Genomic DNA, 19898 nt, shown 5'->3' with positions numbered 1-19898 from the left:
TAGAACAGATGGTCCAAGGTAGCTGCCAACTAGTCAGAATTCTGTTTTACACGCAATGTACATACAGTAGATCAATGCCTAATGCATCTAGTACAGTGAAGATGGGGGGTTTGGCATGTGGTTAGAACCCAACACCATGTGTACTAACAGTATAGTTGTTTAAGGGCATGGCCAATTAATATCCCAGGTGGTGTTTCAGGCTGGTTTCAGCAATGTTCCCTTGGAAGTCAAGAGACCATAGTAGGAAGATGACAACTAGATATTGAAAGCTTGGACTTCATAAAATTAAGTCTTATGCTCTAGTCTCCTCTGGAATGCAAACAATGCTGTGTTATTTTAATGAAGATGCAAGTACAACATACAAGAAAACAGTGCACATATTTGTCTTAAAAATATATAAATCTGTTTATGAAGGCCAATTGATCTTTGAAACGTGTTATTGTATTTTAATTTTCTTTTTACAAAAAACAGTAATCAACAAATACCCAAACTTTAGAGGCATAGCTAATTACATGAAAGCGAAACTTTTGCACAATAGAAACACTTGTAAGAAAATGTAATTTTAATGTGCGGAGTTATACTTGCAAAGGCAACAATTGTTACTCATCTCAAAACAAAATGTTCCCACTTAAAAATTAGATTTACAGGAGTCCATTTTGAAATACTGTACAGTACATATTATAATTGTTACATGTTTTCATACATACAATCTTGCAAATATATAAAATCTTCATTAAACATTTTTTTCACACCATCTAAATCTCACTTTCAGTTTAAGTTATCAAGGTTTAATATAATTAACATTCTAAAATGAGAATTCAGGAGAACTGTAATAGTTTGTCACATTTCTCAGTACTTACATAACCCAACTTCTTTTCAAGATCATAACAAATATACATATATTCATGACAGTCAAATTAGCATGTGTCTGTAGAGGAGTGATTCCCAACCTCGGTCCTCAAGGCACACTAACAGTCCTGGCTTTAGTGATATCCATGATTGTGCACAGATGGTTAAAGCAAAATAACTAAGGTACTAATTAAGTCACCTGTGCTAAAGTATGGCTACTGTATCTCTAAAACCTGGTCTGTTAGTGAGCCTTGAGGACCGTGGTTGGGAACCCCTAGGTAGAGGTAGGAATTCTGTAAAGGAAGCAGTCTTAAAACAGCTTGTCTACGTATGTGCTACTAATACTTGCAAGGTGTGTTAGCGTAGAAGTAATACAGTATTTAGCTCAAGCTTCAAATATTATTATTAAAAAGGGATATTTTGTACTTTTGGTGATCTTTTTTTCTTTTTAAACACTTTAAGGGGGCTGTCCACTTGCTTTATCAAATAACTGAAGCATGTTCTGTGCAGCCAAATCTTGTAACAGATGGCTGAACTGGTGGACTTCGGGAGAGATTTAATAAAGATTGGAGAGAGATATAGCACCATTTTTCAAACACAACATGTAAAGTGACAGTTAGGAGCCAATTGATTGGTACTTTATCTCTCTCTCTCCAAGCTTTATTAAATCTCTCCCTCAATCCCTTCAGTTGTGTTCAGTAGAGAATGGTAAGAAGAGTAGTTGTTGAATGTCACATTACAAATTGTTGTGTGTAAACTTTACATTACTTTTGAACAGGAAACTTAATTTACTGTACCATAATAGGTGCAAAGACTGGAAAAACAAAACGAAACGAAAACAAAAGCCAAGGGATGAAATGCTCCGATGCTCCCGTGTGAAAGGTTTAAACCAGGATTTCTCAACCTACAGGGGCACCCTTAGTCAGATCCAGTTGTTCACTCAATTTGATTTGTAAAAGTTTTATTCCTTTCTAGTGGATTAAACGTCAAATAAGTTACAGTATTTTTAATAATTAATAGACTTAAGGGATTGCTTTCTATACATTTACAACAGCTGCAGTTATTCGAAAAATGTGTGATACAATAAATTTTAAAAGCCTGGTGTAAATTATGTTTATCAAGTGGAGAGATCTTATCTTTGACTTCTGTAGGATAAATCAGGTCACCTACAGAAAGTGTTCTCTGTCCAGATGCAAAGACATGTGCTTAAAGGAGAAAGGGGTAAATTTGTATCCAGCACCAGAATAAAACTTGTTCTGAAACTCCACCCTGTTAAAGGAGACAAATAATATGAAGTTACATACACATTACATGAATAGTTCACCAAATATGGCTATAATGTTACATACATTTACAAACCATATTAATGAAATCTATATTTATAGTTTAGCTAATCTAATTAGAACAACGTTATTAGAGAAAGGTTTTAACCTACAATAAATCCACCTCTCCCTCAAGTATATGAGGTAACACCGTGTAAATAAAGAGCTAACCCCTAGAGACTCCATCTCCCCCTTCTTTCAGTAGGGTAGCACCATTTTACATATTGTAGCATCTAATATTGTTGAACAGAAATAATTGGCAGCACAGACGGTGTAATGGTTAGCGTTACTGCCTCACAGCACTGAGGTCATGGGTTCGATTCCCACCACCTGTGCGGAGTTTGTATATTCTCCCTGTGCTTGCGTGGGTTTCCTCCGTGTACTCCAAAAATATACTGGTAGGTTAATTGGCTCCCAACACAAATTAACCCTAGTGTGTATGTGTGTGCGCATGTGAGAGGGAATATAGATTGTAAGCTCCACTGGGGCAGGGACTGACGTGAATGGCCAAATATTCTCTGTGAAGCGCTGCAGAATATGTGTGCGCTATATAAGTAACTGGTAATAATAAATAAATAATAAAAGCCCATCAGGTATCTACTGGATAAAGATATCCCAAAGTCCTCTGGATAGAGAGTAAAACAATGCCATTGGTTGCACTCTTTTCCCTAACCTTGCCTCTACTGTTTGACTGGTAAAATTTGGTAATAAGCTGGAGGTAGTCTTGCCATGACAGACAGATGTCTCGTGGTTGCCAGACCGATTTTTTATTTATTTATTACCAGTTATTTATATAGTGCACACATAATCCGCAGCACTTTTACAGAGAATTTTTGGCCATTCACATCAGTCCCTGCCCCAGTGGAGCTTACATCTATATTTCCTATCACATGTACACACACACATACACACTAGGGTTAATTGTTTTTACTCTTGGGGAGCCAATAATCCCACCAGTATATTTTTGGAATGTGGGAGGAAACCAGAGTACCTGACAGAAACCCATGCCAGCAAATATACAAACTCCACAAAGGTAGGGCCGAGGTGGGAATTGAACCCGCAACCATTACACCATCTGTGCTGCCCTAGGCAGAAGAAGCCTTACCCTCTGACGTGGTTTCAACCAGAGAGAATGGGCCCTGTCCAGGAAGAAAGTTGAATTAAAGACCATGAACAGAAAGTGTTTTCCATTTCCGTGTGGTTCTACTGCAAGAACATACATCGAAAAGAATTAAGAAAACAAGAGGCAAAAGGTGTGCAGACCTGAACATTCAAAAGAACTGAAGGTGAAGCTCTTGAGAAATAACTGGAGCAAACATGAAAGGAAGCACCAGTAGTGTAGTGAGGATTAAGGGGTCTGTTTACTAAGCCTTGGATGGAGGTAAAGTGAACGGAGATAAGGTACCAGCCAATCGGCTCCTAACTGCCATGTCACAGGCTATTTGAAAAATGACAGCTAGAAGCGGATTGGCTGGCACCTTATCTCCGTCGACTATCTCCAACCAAGGCATAGTAAATAGACCCCTAAGACAACTAAATGCAAGTAATCCAGACTGCATGAGACATCTCGGAAGATTCCAGCAAGATTGAAGAACTTTCTAAAGGGGAAGAACCAAGATGCAGAAGCTTTCAAGTACCTGAGAGAAAAATGCCACTTCTCAGTGATGCTAAAGTTATGGAAGGAGTCTTTGTTGGACTGCAAATTCGTCAACTTCTTAAGGATGAATACTTTGATCAAGTCCTCCAGGTTAATGACAAAATGGCTTGGGAAGCCTTTAAAGGTGTTGTGCATGGCTTCTTGTGTAACAGAGGAGCTGGAAACTATGTTGAGATTGTGAACAACCTTCTAGAAAAGCATCATCAATTAGGCTGCAACATGTCACTCAAAATCCGCTTTCGCGACTCTCATCTGGACTTCTTCCCTGACAACTGTGGTGCAACGGAGTGATGAGCACAGTGAGCGATTCCACCAAGACATTTCAGCAATGGAAGGTAGATATCAGGGTAGGTGGAACACTTCTATGCTTGCTGACTACTGTTGGACAGTGACAAGAGATGCTCCAGAACAGGGGTACAAGTGACAAGCGAGGAGAAAAAGTGCTCATGAATAGGCCACTATTTGAAATCGTACTTTCGTACTTATTTGCTGAATGTTGTTTCGTTTTGTGATCTTATTTGCGATTTGATTGAATTTAAACAATTGTTATTTATGTTGTATCAAGAAAATATCAAATTTTAAAATTGCTTTTCACTATGACTACATTAGTGAAGTACATATAGTGGAAGTAGTGTAGCTAGAAAATTAGAACTAATAAAAACATTCTGAAGACCTCAAATTAGTGAAATATGACTATTTTTAGTAAGGAAACATTAAAAGTATTTCTTCGTTGTACAGTGTTTTCAGCTTCGGATGAAGGAATGGATTTTAGGATAACAGGTCTGGACAAAGACCAGGCAGATCCATTAACAATTCTATCAGATTCATAAACCATGAGCAATGCAGCCAACTCTTGAGCCTGATCTTCAGTGACACTCTGGGGAGCAGCATTGCAACACCATGGTAGATAATAAGCCAGCTTCTAGAACCAGGCTGTTATATTAGGGGACCTTGAATTCTTATGAAAGGCAATGAGATCAACATCAGCTTCATACTTGGAGAAGTTCAGATGGAGCATCCAGTGGTTCTCTAGAGTCTAACACGGTCTTTCTCATAAATCAATCAGTTTCTGCAATCACAAGGATGCCTGTTGCCCTGGTATTCGACTGAAGGTACTGTAGCCACAATGGTAGGTTGAATCTTGCCCTTTTGGTCAGAGTGAGACCAAACAAATGATCTGTTATACAATCCGACCTACCATAACAGCACCAATGAGATAATGGCTGTAAGAATTTTCAGTCACATTGTTCAGAGTATCTTCTTAGAGGACCAAAGGGGTTTTTAATTCCTCTGGTCTCACCCTTTCTTCTGCAAATTACCATGGTAAAGAGGAGGACAATGGAAACTGACAACTGTAGAATAATACTGAGGTAAGAGCATGTATCTAGTTTCTGGGTGTCTGATGGATAGGACCAAGAGCAGTGAAATTATTACCATTTGTTTATTTTCCTTTAAATACAAATCAGGTGGATCTAATTATTTCAATTGTGAATCTGTGAGGAGACCTGGGGCGGGATGCACCAAACGGAAAATGCGGTAAAACCCGTTTACCGCATTTTCCGTATGCAGCAATCTGCTGGCCGCCGGGCTGCGATGCGGAGGGCAACGCCAGCTATTGCTGGCGTTACCCTATAGAAGCCTATGGGCTTCTGTGCATGGCGCTGCCTATGAGGGATCGGATCGGATGCCTCCCAGCATGCCCCGCAGCCCTCCAGTCACTGCGCATGCGCATATGGACTCCCGGGTCATAAACCCGGAAGTCCACTGTGCAGGAGAGATCGCAAAGGACAGCTCTTATTGGAAGAGCTGCCCTTTGCTGTACAGATCGCATATGTTAGTGCATATGCGATATGTACACTTGCGATGTCCGGCGGTAAGTATTACTGCATCCCACCCCTGGGAAAAAATGCACTGTTTGGGGTCCTGAGGACAGAGTTTGAGAACCTGTGTTCTAGAAGGTGCTAGTTAAATGTTACATAAAATTTCATTGGTTGCTATGGGCGACATCTCTACTTCGAAAAACTCTCACCTCAGTAAATTTACCCCCTAGTATCAATTCCCTGGTACAGCCGTTTGTTTCTGCTTTCTACGCTTTTGCCCTCAGGTATAGGACAGTTGATGAGAGAACTAGTAGGCTGTTATTGAGAATTGATTGGGAAAACAAGAGAGAGAATAGTGACACTCGCTTAATGTGTCGTCGAAATAGACAAAGATAAATGCTATTCCATGTCAGCAGAAAATATCATCATTAATGAACATAATATATTACACTATAGCTGGATTGGTACGGTCAATAATTCTATAACTACTTCTGGATCCTGTTGTATTTCATGATACAATATTTAAGATTACATATAACCTAATGTATGAAATATTTGTTGCCATATTTCGCCGCCCCTAGAGGGTTGATCCCTCTTACCCTCACTGTGTGTCATTCACGCCTTACCCTCTCACTTTCATGTTTACCTTGTGAGTCTATTTTAATATTTTTCAAAATTGTTAATAAAAGTTATATTTTATGGTAAATTTATTTTGCTAGAAGAGAGCTATTTTTCGTCACCCAGACCTTCTTTCTTTAGCCATTGCAAATTTACTCTTTACAAATTGAAAATGAATGACAAATGGGCAATGTGTAGAGATAGTCTTTGGAATCCATTTCTATATTGATTATAGTAGTTTTGTGCCTGTGCGATGGTATCCTTCCCTATAACAGAGTTTATAAGTTTAGGCTTACTCAGATGGCACAGACACAACACTCGGGTCTGCGATGCCGGCAGGAGGAGTCTTTCTCTTCAGGCGCCTCCTGTGGCATTACCATATTTTCACATTGCTGCTCCAAAGACGCAAATATATTCAATGGATAATTATAAACACAACAGACCATGCTCCTGCTACAGGGCCCAGAGATATCGTGTTGCTATTGAGTATCCGACTTACGAGAAAACTAAAACATTTTTGGATGTAGTACTAAAGTATAGTAATTTAACAGCAATTAATCACGTTGCATATATTTGCCGTACCAGATATGATTTAGCGCAGTATACTTGTCCCAAGATATAGCTCAGTATACACATACTAACATTTGGAGCTGAACACTATATTTTGAACCAATTTGTTGAGATTTGGTCACACTGTGCAGGCTTACAGGGCCTGTCCTGCTAGCGGTTACAGAACTGGAGATATTACAAGAAACTACTGTCCTCTGCTTTAGTGCAGGGGCCTTATAACAAGGGCAGGCACTGAGAGGGAGGAATGGTCTGCAGCAGTAATTATGAAATAAAAAACAAAAACAATCCACAAACTGTAATTTGAGCAATCTGTGTGACTGTAGGACCATGGGGAAACAAATTTGACACTGTGCGCTCATACTGTAAATGTACATTGGCACTTAGTGATTGCATTCATTAACCAAGAAACATATCAGAATCTTTTAGACAATTTATTTGGCTCTTATAAGCCAAATATAGGTCTACTGTATTTCGTACATAATATTAAAATATGTGGTTTCTCTACATAATAAACAATGTCGAAAGGTTATGCAGAATTAACATATTGCCAAAAGCAACTCACCAATGTAAGCGGAGTGCATGCAGGAAGGCAGACAGGCCCTCCATGACCAGAAGAATAAAAACAGTCATTGCAGCAAAAGCAGCCAGGGCAGGTACCAGTAGAAACACACTAACACTGGAGGGCAGCACTTTGAGACCCTTTCTCAACACCATTGTCCACAAGACCTCTGATAGCTCTGAAATAGTGGCAAAACAAGAAAAGAAAATTAAAACAGTATAAAGAACCATAAAACTATAGGATTTAATTAAATCACATAAGCAGATAAGTATGCAAAACAAAAAAACAGAGTGCTACATACAATTTTTGACAAATTGTTCAATAAAACATAATATCAACTCTGGTCCATTCTATACGCCCTCCCTAGGCACTGGGTCACTGAACGCATGTTATTAATGGTCACTCGATTATTGTATAAGTATCTCAATGTTTTATTTTCCCATTGTATTGTTCGTTTAATAATATTTATTGTTCATAGGCATAATTGTAATTTCTCTTTCATCCGATCTGGGGGACACTGGACCATGGGGTTGCTTAAGGGTCCGAAAGAGCTGACACTTAGACTAGTATAACTTTAAGGGAGTAGCTCCACCCCTGAGCTCCTCCCCTCTGCAAGCCGTGGTCTTCATTGTTTGTTAAGTGCTCATGGAAGCTGGGCTGTTTACTTAGGGCTGCTCCGCAGCCCTGTGTTTTAGATTTGTATTTTTCTTTATTTAGAATTATTTTACTGTTACTGTAGTGTGTGATGTATGATGCACCTGCAGCACACATCGGGAGATCCGGCGGCTATGGAGACTGTGGTGAGGAACTCCACTCAGAGCTCTCCCTCACATTGGCTCCCAGCCAACAGCGCGGATACCGGACTGCTAGGGAAGTGAACTGTGTTCACTCCCTGCCTCCCTCTAATTGGGTCTCCGTTCCGGAGCCCACCTGGACCCGCAGCCGGCCGAAGCTCGTGCCCTTCTAAAGGGTAGCAGTGCATCGCACCAGTTCAGCATGGCGCCGCCATCTTGCAGGGTAAGCCGCAGCTCCCCTCTTCACAAAGATGAGGACTCCCAGGGACTGGGGCTACACTAAGTGTTTTCTCTGTTAAGGGAAGTACACTCGTGTCAGTGCCCGATGGAGAGGAAGAGCTGGCCACACGCTTTGACTCCCCGCGGTGGTAAAAACAACTTTCCCTGACGAGGAAATGGTCCCCCCTGTGGGACTTCCCAAAGCAAGCCTCAAGAGGGAGGGGGCATGCAGCGGCTGAGCCGTACACAAAACCTTACGCTCAAATTGCCAGCTGAGGCCACAAACTTGTGGAACATACAAAAGTGCATGAATATGTGCACTAGGGACAAAAATCCGCTCTGCACTGCTTCACACAGTCTGCGTAGTGCAGAAAACTGCCCAAACAGAGTGAAAATCGCGAGAGGAGAACAAGCCGACAAAGCTGTTAGCTCAGAGAACCGGCTAGTGGAAGCAACAGCCAACAGAAACACCACCTCTTCAGGGTACCACCATAGGTGCAACCAACTACAGAGTCTCAAAGTAGCCAACTAAAGTGCCTCCAAGACCAAGTTGAGGTCCCAATGCAGGACCGGTGGAACAGAAGGAGGCTGTACATGCAGCACACCCTGCATTAACGTCTAAACGTAAGGAAGCAAGGCCAGGGCGCTTCTGAAACATGACCGTTAAGGCAGACATGTAACCCAGCAAATAACAAACAGAACAGAAACCATAGGGAAAAACCACCAGACCTGCATCATTATAGTGTCTATCAAGGCACTCCTGGGGCAAAACGCTGCACTAAAGACAACAGAAGTATAGCTGAGATGGCCTGAGATGATCTGGACACACTATTGCAGAGAAATACCAGACAATACAAAAATAGCACCAACCTAAGCAGAGAAGAAAGAATAGCTCTTAATGAAATTCAAACCTGGGAGGATGTGGTTGTGAAACCCTCTGATAAGGGGGGTAATATTGTACTTTGGGCTAAAGAACTGTACATGGCAGAAGCTATGAGACAATTACAAGATGCCACATGCTACAAAAATATACTTTTTAATCCATTGGAGGACTACAAAGGACAGTATGACACTATAGTTAAAACTGCATTCCAAAAAGGAACCATCACTAAAACTGAATGTCAATATTTGGAGGTAGAGGATCCAGTGATCCCTACATTCTATTTACCACCGAAAATTCACAAAAATGAGCTGACACCACCTGGACGTCCAATAGTATCGGGAATCAAAAGTTTAACAGAACAAGCTAGTAGATTCCTAGATACCCATTTGAGAACATTTGTGACCAACTTGTCCTCATATATACAAGATACAATGGACGTACTACGCAAAGTAGATGAAATTCAGGTGGATAAAGGGGTTCTGCTGGCTACTTGTGATGTGGAATCCCTTTACACAAGTATTCAGCATAAAAAAGGCATTGAATCAGCTCAGTATTTTTTGGAAAAGGATGGAATGACTGACTTTGGGTCTTTCTTAGTGAAATTACTGTCCTTTGTATTGACCAAATATTTTTTTGTCTTCAATGAAAAATTTTACTTACAAATTAGAGGCACAGCAATGGAGGCGGCGTGTGCCCCCACATATGCTAACATCTACTTGGGTTGGTGGGAGGAGATCATGGTTTTTAATGAGATCAATGAAGAGTACACTAAATATGTACTGATCTGGATGAGATACATAGATGATCTCTTTATACTGTGGGATGGACCCCATGACAAATTTTCTGAATTCATTAATGTATTGAATATCAATGATTTGAACCTTCGATTAACCTATGAGGTCAGTGAGTTAGAAGTTACATTTCTCGATCTGAAGATAAGATGGAGGATGGAAGAATATGTACCGATTTATTTAGGAAACATACGGCTACTAACAGTGTCCTACACAAATCAAGCGCACATTTCCCTCCAGTTCTAAGGGGGATACCTAAAGGGGAATTTCTTTGTTTAAAAAGAAATTGTTCGGATCCCATTCAGTTTGCTAAAAGAGCAGACAAATTGACTGATCGATTGATGAAGAGAGGGTACAGTAGAAGAATGATTAAAAGAGCCAGATATGAAGCCAATTTGAAGAACAGAAATTCTCTCTTGTACCCTAATAAAATCAAGTCTATGGAAGCAGAAAACATCAGATTGGTAGGAGATTTCTGTGTGGAATGGCGAGAGATTCAACACATTATACATAATCATTGGTCTGTACTCACACTTGATCCAGTCCTTGCTAAGAGCATTGGACCAAAGGTTTCGATTAGTTGGAGACGGTCAACTAATCTGAAGGACAAATTGGTACATAGCCACCTTGATAACAACAAGGAAAGAAAACCTGTGGCAGTAGGATCACTCAAATGTGGTAGCTGTAAAGCATGTAGTTATATGTCACGTACTATAGAGTTTGTAGATAAATACAACAAGACACATGGAATACGTGACTTTATTAACTGTAAAACATCAGGAGTGGTATATTGTCTAGTGTGCCCATGTGATAAAAGGTACATTGGCATGACTACAAGACCTCTAAAACAGAGAGTGTTGGAACATGTGGAAAGTATAAGAAACTCCAAGACTGATCGGTCCAAGTTCAAACAGTTGACAACAGTGGCGAAACACTTTCATGACCAACATCAGTGTAACCCGATAGGTTTGAAGGTGTTTGGTATACAGAAGGTCAATTTAGAGATCAGAGGAGGTAATATAACCACAGAATTGTTGAAGAAGGAGAGCCACTGGACCTTCTTATTGGGAGGCCTTTATCCGAGAGGATTGAATGAACATATTAATTATGGGGTGTTCTTGCAATAGATTATTATTTGTGAATAATGAATAAGGGTAATAGGGTTATTGGTGTGAGATTTATAGAATAGCCAATATAGTCTTATTGTTGGTATTTGGTAATATTTGTAGAAAAGATGTTAAAGATTAATATATTTATTTTTTTAGTCGCTATATTTATTTCACTTCACACTTTTCTTTTGTAAGAATTTTGGGGTTTCACACTTTTTTGTATAGGCATGACGAAAATCACCTTAAATGGTTTATTTCAATACAGAATGAATTAGTGCATATTCATGGAGGTATAAAATTTCACAGTTTAGTGATTTAGTCACGGATTTTATTTTATTTTGGTTGTATTTAATGTTAGTTTTTTGTTGTGTTTTTCACTATATAAAATATTATTAGGGTTCATCTAAAATTTATATTAAATAATAGTGCATCATTTATTTCACATTTTAAAGATTAGTAGAGCACTGAGCATATATACAATAAATCATATGCATGATGGATAAGGATGTTCATCACTTATTGAATGTGTTAATTGGGGTTTACACTAATAAGATTAAATATTTTTACTCTATCCTTGTTATTTATAATTATTTTAATTAGAATATTGGATGAATTTATAATAACTATAAGGTGTTATTCTATATTAATTATGGGTTAGATATTGCAATTTAGAATGAACTATAATTCATAATTGGGAATTGTTTATGGTATTATAATAATTATGTGAGTGTTGAAGGTGTGCTTCCTAAAAATAAAATACACGATGACACAGATGATTTATTTATATTTATTTATATGGCTTCCTAATAATGGATATGTGTTTATATAGAGATAATCTATTTAGCTCCACTTCAGTTCTCCTTTTAATATTGATGATTCTTGATGAAAGGTATTTTTGTAACTTACCTCGAGGTCGGGATTGCATTAGGAGATGTAATGTGATTACTATATATTCCCGACTTCAACAGAGAATATTTGTATTCCCTGTATACAATCCTAACTAATAGGAATACTGACAGATTCAGCTGATAGGTTGGTAAACCCGTCGATCACCAAGGAGATTGCTGATTGGTGGTTGATGTGGATATATGCCGCTACAACCCGGTGGACCGGTTGCTCCTATGATTAAGCACACTAGGAAAACGCGCGTCAGGAGACACGCGGTGCACGCTGTGTGGCGTGCTCTGTGTTTAATGTTTTATGTATAATTTGTCAATGTTAATGTGAGAGGTGTCTGTCAGACATGTGGACTATATGATCGGGTATGAGTGCTCCAGTGAATCTAATGTGGATCGTGGATTGCTGCTACATAGTGGCATCCATGTGTTCGTTTAAATAGCAACATTGTAATCTCATATCACTGGCTCACTGGTGCCTGCAAGATAGGTCACTGCCCTATTTTTGTGCTGTATATCATCAATAAGCACAATAACAACATATTAAATTTAGTTGAACGGAGGAGTTATGGATGATAAAAGCACATGTTAATTTGCAAGTTAAGAGCACTTTATCAATTAATGACCGATTTATTTACTAATAATCGATCAAATTTCATTTATATCCAGAAAGATCTATAGTACATATGAGACGCATAGTGACTCCTAATAAAGGATTATCAATCCTATAAATGGCTAAATAGACTATATTATACAGGGGATTGGTTGTATAACAGTTGACTAATCGGACAAGGGGTATTTAGATTTAATTTTTTAGGTCAAATGAATAAATCCTTGAAGGGATGATATGTGATTAAATTAACCTGATTGTCCATTTGTTAATAACAACATACATATGGGGCCCCAATGTATAATTATTAATGCTCTTGAGGTACTTGCATATAAGCAGTGACCTATTAGAACCTACGAGATAGGGTGTATACTTACCTTTATTTGATACATACCATTTGTCCTAGTTTGGCAGACACCTACCGGTTTCAAGTATATTGTTAACTCAGATGTTATGAAATAATAATTATATTGATATAACCGGTCCCGGTTTTCAAGTATATGAAAGACATAACGTTTTGAGACTGGTAGTGCATTGATATAACCGGACATTACATTGGCACTAATATAAACAATGATTTTATTAAATAATTAAACATAAAATAAATAATATTTCGCTGCATAATTTTATTTTTATTGATAGGAGATAATAAAAGTTATGTTTTAATGATATTTTCTGTGAATAATGGAACAAGTTCTTTTGATATTTAGTGAACCATCTACTTAAGTCCGTGAGTGCCCCAACATAGGAATACTTTTTCTTTCTTTCTTTGACATGTAATAATATATTCCTGGGTGCACCTCCCTATAGGTATTGGAGTAGTAGTCCTTATAGAAATTATTAGGGAAGTGACTATTTAAGAATTACTAATTTTGATCTGTGCGGATTAATTCCTTTTTATTGTACTATCATTATAGTGTCTATCAAGACACTCCTGGGGCAAAACGCTGCACTAAAGATAACAGAAGTATAGCTGAGATGGCCTCACAGAACGAGATGCTGAAACTGAAAAGTGACAGAGGTGACACAAACCACCAAGCGAAGTAATGACCTCAAGCCCAACAGAGAAGCTTAGGAAACAAAGCTACCAAGTCTAGGTGCGAACAAAAAGTCCCCAAAGAAAACCAGCCTATGAACACAGTGTGGCTAAAACAGAATGCCTCAAACAACGTGAGTCCGCAAACCAGAAGCAAATCCCTGGAGGAACTGCAGGAAGGATGGCACCAACATGGCCCATTTCCAGAAGGAAACTGACCCTGATATCCTGACCACCATACTGTCAATTGGTATGCACTGACTGCTATGTTGTTGAGTCACAGCAGCGGCTCATTATTATCAGAGCCCCACATGAACATGGAGGAGGGGTTCGGTTATTAGTAACCTCCTCCTGTGCCTGGAAAGTCTGGTCAAGATGGGGCTGCCATAAAAACAGTGCCGAAAATGAGAGAGAACCGGGAGCTGGTAGAAGGCTGTGCATTGCGGTAATGCCCCAGTGAGAACCGGAGCATGACTACTTCCACAAAGGGAAAACCAATGTACTGGAGTGGCCAAAAAAAAAAAAGTCCCAACATAAATACCATTGAGCACTTGTGGGAAAAACAAGACAGGCATTTAAGGACCCAAGACCACTCAAACCAGGACACTATTTCCATACTTTAGAAGGGAATTGAGAAATATTCCTCAGGAACATTTACTCAGTCTTGTTGAATCTATGCCCTAACAATGGCAGGCCGTAATATCAGCAAACGGTTTTGCAACAAAGTACTAGTGCTGTTGTCTTCAAATAGGATTTTTGGGTACTTACCGTTGAATCCTTTTCTCTGAGTCAGGCTGGGGGACACTGGACCATGGGTTGTAGGTGGGAAGGCATGGATTTGGCACTAACACTGAAACCTATAACTCCTCCCCTCTGCAACCCCTGACTTCAGTACAACTTCAAAAGTGCCTGGTAAGGAAAAGCAATACTCAAGTGACACGGTCACTCCGATAAATGAAAATGAAATTGACGTTTACCAAGACCCAAAATCATAACTCATACTCAATACTGCTGAGCGTGAGGAAGGGAACGCAGTGTCCCCCAGCCTGAAAAGGATTTGATGGTAATTACCCCAAAATCCTATTTTCTCTTTCATCTGGGCTGGGGTACACTGGACCATGGGATGTTCAAAAGCCGCCCCCATGGGAGGGAACGCTCAGAGTGCCGACCGGAGAACTGTATGCCCAAAATGGGCGTCCCCGGAGGCAAAAACATGAAACCTATAGAACCGCACAAATGTGAGGACAGAGGATCAGGTAGCTGCGCGACAAACCTAGTTCAGCCGAGGCCCCGGGATGTGCCGCCCAGGAGGCCGACACGGCCGTAGTGGAATGAGCAAACACCCTAGCTGGTGCCGGGCGCTCCGCGCCTCTGAGTAAGCCCTTGAAATCACTGAGCGGAGCCATTTTGCAATGGTCTGCTTTGTGGCTGGCCAGCCCCGTTTGTGGGCGTTGTAGAGAACCAATAGAGAGTCAGTCTTACGTAAGATCGAAGTTCTGTCTAAATAAATGCGTGGAGCCCGGACAACATCCAACAGTGATAGATCGTCCTGGTCCCCTGAGGACTCTGAAGATGAGAAAACAGGAAAAACAATCTCCTGGTTTAAGTGGAAAGATGAAACCACTTTCGGTTGAAAAGAAGGAACCGTCCTGAGCACAGTCCTGTCGTCCTGGAAAACAAGAAAAGGTGGTTTTGCAGGACAAGGCCCCCCAACTCAAGAGACCCGTCGAGCTGAGGCAATGGCCATAAGAAAAACCACTCTCCACGTTACGAACCGAAGGTCCACGGATTACAAAGGTTCAAACGGAGCCTGCTTAAGAGCCGACAGAACCAGGGGCAAATCCCATGGCGCTACTGGTGGTTGAACCGAAGGCTGTATTCACAAGACCCCCTGTGAAAAAGTCCGCACCTCTAGGAGGAGAGCCAGACACTGCAGAAAGTAAATGGAAAGAGCCGAAATCTGTACCTTCAAAGATTGAAGCCGTGAGCCGGCCTCCAGACCGCCCTGCAGAAATTCCAAAACCCTTGGCAGTATGTACTCCATGCTGCTCACACCACACAATATAGGTTTTCCAAACCCTGTGGTAGTTCTGCGCGGAAACCTGCTTCCGCGCCGGAGCATAGTCCTGATGACTGCAGGGGAAAAACCCCTGGCCTTCAAGAGCCCGGTCTCAACAACCAGGCCAGTAAAGTCAACTGAGATAGGCCCTCATGACAGAATGGCCCCTGTAGCAGAAGACCTGGATGCAGAGGCAGACTCCAACCCAGCCCTGCGGCTAGCCTGAGAACCGACCGGCGCGGCCAGTTCGGAGCCACTAAGATGACTGAAACCTGCTGCTGCCTGATATGATGGAGTACTCTTGGTAACATGGGAATTGGAGGAAAAATGTAGGCCAGACGGAAGTTCCAGGGAACTGTCATGGTATCCACTGCAAATGCCAAAGGATCTCTGGATCTTGCACAAAATCAAGGGACCTTGCAATTGTGGCGAGACGCCACCAGGTCCCCCTCCGGCAGCCCCCATTTCTGGACCAGAGTCTGGAAAACCTCCGGGTGGAGAGACCACTCCCCTGGCAAGAACGTAGTCCTACTGAGGTAGTCTGCCTCCCAATTCTCCACCCCGGGTATGAAGACTGCTGAAATTGCCGGGAGGAACGTCTCTGCCCAAGAGAGAATGAGACTTGCCTCTGCCATGGCAAGTGCGCTTTTGGTTCCGCCCTGTTGGTTTACATATGCCACTGCCGTGACGTTGTCTGATTGGATCCTCACTGGTTGGCCTACCAGGAGGGCCTGAGCCCCGCACAGTGCCTGACACTGGGCACATGTAAAAAATATAGCCATAGTGGGGTTCTGGCCCCTTGTGGACTTTTTGTCCATCATTAGAGCACCCCCCTTCCTGTGCTGCCCTGCCGCAGCAGTCAGCCCGGAAAAGAAAACAAAATACAAAAAAATATAACAAGTGGCAATGAATATGTGTATCGGGATAGCAAAATGGCTACTGACAGCAATTTCTATTCATGGTTCTTATGTGTGTATCAGACATGAAGTGGTATCAGGCATGAAATGGTACAGGAATGTGGAAGCAGACAGGCCATAAATCCTTTAGGCGTTGTCTACTGCGATGTACGCTTGCGTTAAGTTTTAGAAGTCCTTATCAGTAGTTAACCAATAAAGTAGTTTGAAGTAGGTTTATGCCCATATTAGTAAGAGTTAGATGGGTATGCAAGTAGGATACTATATAAACGAAGAACAAAGGAGATTCCAGTGGCCTGCCCTATGCCTGGACCAGAGACTGCAGCTGGTGGCCAGGATATTGTTCGTTCCAGCTCTATTCTGAGAGGAGGCTCCTGGATCGTGTAACCATCTTATATTCCGAAGCTAACTAACTATTATTCTTCCATATCTTGTTATCTGTTGTAATAAATTATATCTTTTTTCAAGATACTGGTTTGTGTGGCTTAATTAACCTTCTGTATCCAAGAACCTTATCTCGTTCCACCGGGAACATTAAAGTGGTGTCAGAAGTGGGATACAGAGAGTTAATAGTCATAAATCTGCTTAGAATGTGTAGTCGATGGTTTTAGTGTTGTGCAAACGCTGGGTTGTGCAAACCCATGTAAAAAATCCTCTGTCTCATGAGTGAATGAGGGAGGTGTGACCTGATCAGTTACAGAGTGTATACTGTATGTCACAGTATATCTGTATGTTGTCTGTTTACTGTCTTTGTGTTTTTGAAACAAGAATAATGCATTTTAAGATTTTTAAGAAACTTGCAAATATGTTGAAAGATGAATTAGGATTTCAGCTGGCTGATTTCCAGAAAAAGCATAATGTTGGTTTTTCACTGCCTGGTATTGATAAGAGTAAAAATAGTGAAATTTTGTGTAGACCAATATATGTTGAAAGAAGTGTAAAATCTGTTGAGAAGAATGCAGTGATAAGAAAGCCTGTCTCACAGACAGAGATAGTAAGCCTGAATTCACATTGTCACAGAAATTCCATAGGGAGGGGGAGTGAATCCTCACAAGCAAGAGTTAAGATGTCAACTGATTATTTACAGACATCTTGCGTAGAAATTAGTGAGCTTCAAATACAAAGAGAAGTGTGTGAAGTCACGCAGAAAGAACTTGAAACAGAAAATGTGATTGATCAGAGGAGTCATTTTTATGTTATGAAAATATTTAATGATTTGACATGTGAACAAATTGATGAAATCCATGAATGCAAAGAATATGTCCAAAAATCAGAATCAAAATTGAATGCAAATTAGGTTTCTGATAACATGCCATTGATTTCTGGTACTCATGAGTTGAATGATGATATGTCTGAATTCTCCAAGACTGTCCAGCTTGCCATCCATTATGATATGAATGCAGAACAGGATGTATGTTCTTGGCCATTCAAAGGGGTGTCGATAAGTGAAGGGGTGGTGATGATGCCTTTTGCCTTGCCCAATGAGACAAAAGTGAAGGGGTGGGAATTAGGCAGGATTCCAGTTAAAGACCATGCCCCTGAGACTGAATACTCCCCTTGTGATAACATTACTTTTACATGGCATGATCAACATGTCATTGTCGAGTTTAACAATGCAAAAAGTGAACAAGATGTGTTTTCTGATGAAACATCCATTGCAAATGATGTTCATGGTTTACTTGCTCATTGTGAAGGAGGGGTTGGTGGGTACACACTGACCAACCACAAGGGGCATACATGCAGTACAGACACACTGACTGTGGGAATATTTTGTGACAAAGTTGTAGATTTTGTGTTTGGTAATGAAATTTGCATCCCAGTGTATTTCCTTACAAAGCCTTACCAGCCAAAGGTTTTGAAGCAGCTGAAAGACACACAGTTGCTAATGACAACGGTGAAATTCTCATGCTAATTGAGGAGATCAAAGCACTACTTGCTGGCCGAGTAAAATTTAAACCAATGTTTGAACTGTCCATATTAGATTTCTTTATGATCGCAGCTCCACGGTGGTGGGAAGATTTCCAAGACAGAGAGCATTATTGGTTCATGGACTATGGTGCTATCTGCACCCACACAGGATTGTTGTGGATCTTTGCTGAAGCAAAGCAGATATCTTTACAAGCTGACAGCAGAAAGCCAGAAGAAGGGGGCTAGCGAACTTGTTGCATTTATGACTGTTTTCCAAGTCACTGACGAGACTGGATGCCCTGTAAGTCTTCACACTGAGAAATGGACATTTGACACAAAGTCTATATGTGCTGCTGTCCAAAGCTGGAAGATCGACGTGGGACATGCTGATACACACACCTACAGCTTCAATGGTGTGTGCACAAGAAAACTGAGCACAGAACATGGTGTGCAATTCACCATAAAGACAGCACTGATGGTGCTAGAACTGTTAAGCCATGACGGAGCTGAAGCTGCATTCGAGCAAGCTCAAATCAAAGGGATTCCTTACATCCAAACCATGGTCAGAGACTTTGTAAAAACCTGTTACATTTGCCAACAGCTGTAAATGTGGCCTACCTTGCTTGTTACTGATAAAGGCCTCCTATACTGTGAAATAACTGCACAAGTCTGGCAGTTTGAATTCATCGTTTGCCACCAAGAAGATGGAGAACGAGTGTTGTACTGAACAGCTACAAAATACTGTAATTCAGGAGTGAAGTTGTCTCAAGCAGAGTGATACAAGATAATAGACTTTCCTGAAGAGATGTGACACAGACTGATTTGTTGATATGGGATGTCTGAGAAGATTCAAGCAGGCAAAGACACCCATTTTACAGAAATAACAGAGCATATTGGGTTTTCTATGCTTCATACCATTCACAAAACTGACAACAGTATGATTGAATGAGTGGATGTGTTGTTTTGGAAACAGGAATGTCATATATACAATGTTGGGTTTTTAGAGCAGGCTGTATACAGTACATATGTTTTGTTAACCGGAAGGTGGTAAAGGTGGAACTTTTAAAAGTACGATACCTGGTGCACAGACACAAACATTTATGATAAGGTTGTGATGAAATGTTTAGTAGGAAGAGAAATAGAGACATGTGTAAGAGATAATTGCAGCAGGATAAGTAAATGCTTATTTTGTTTTGTTGTTATGGTTTATCTCACACTGTTTCTTTGCTTAAGCCAACAGGTTGCTGGTTGGCGCAGGAGATGAGAGAACGTCGCTGGAGGTGT

The 19898-nt window shown here is 40.6% G+C and overlaps 1 protein-coding gene across 1 annotated transcript in view; it reads right to left on the bottom strand.

Moving 5' to 3' along the window:
* Positions 1–423: 423 nt before the first annotated feature.
* Positions 424–19898, bottom strand: part of ATP6V0A2 (ATPase H+ transporting V0 subunit a2) — an 81737-nt gene continuing 62262 nt past the window's right edge. Inside the window, exons 19-20 of the mRNA XM_088449155.1 lie at positions 7399–7573; positions 424–2118 (exon numbers count right to left, since the gene is read on the bottom strand). Coding sequence (XP_088305281.1) covers positions 2016–2118; positions 7399–7573 — 278 coding nt within the window. The 3' untranslated portion in view covers positions 424–2015. The remainder of the gene's footprint in view (positions 2119–7398; positions 7574–19898) is intronic.

Source organism: Taudactylus pleione, unplaced genomic scaffold (genome assembly GCF_031769625.1).
Source record: "Taudactylus pleione unplaced genomic scaffold, aTauple2 ptg000479l, whole genome shotgun sequence".
Taxonomy (NCBI): Eukaryota; Metazoa; Chordata; class Amphibia; order Anura; family Myobatrachidae; genus Taudactylus; species Taudactylus pleione.
This window is presented reverse-complemented; position numbering and strand designations above follow the sequence as displayed.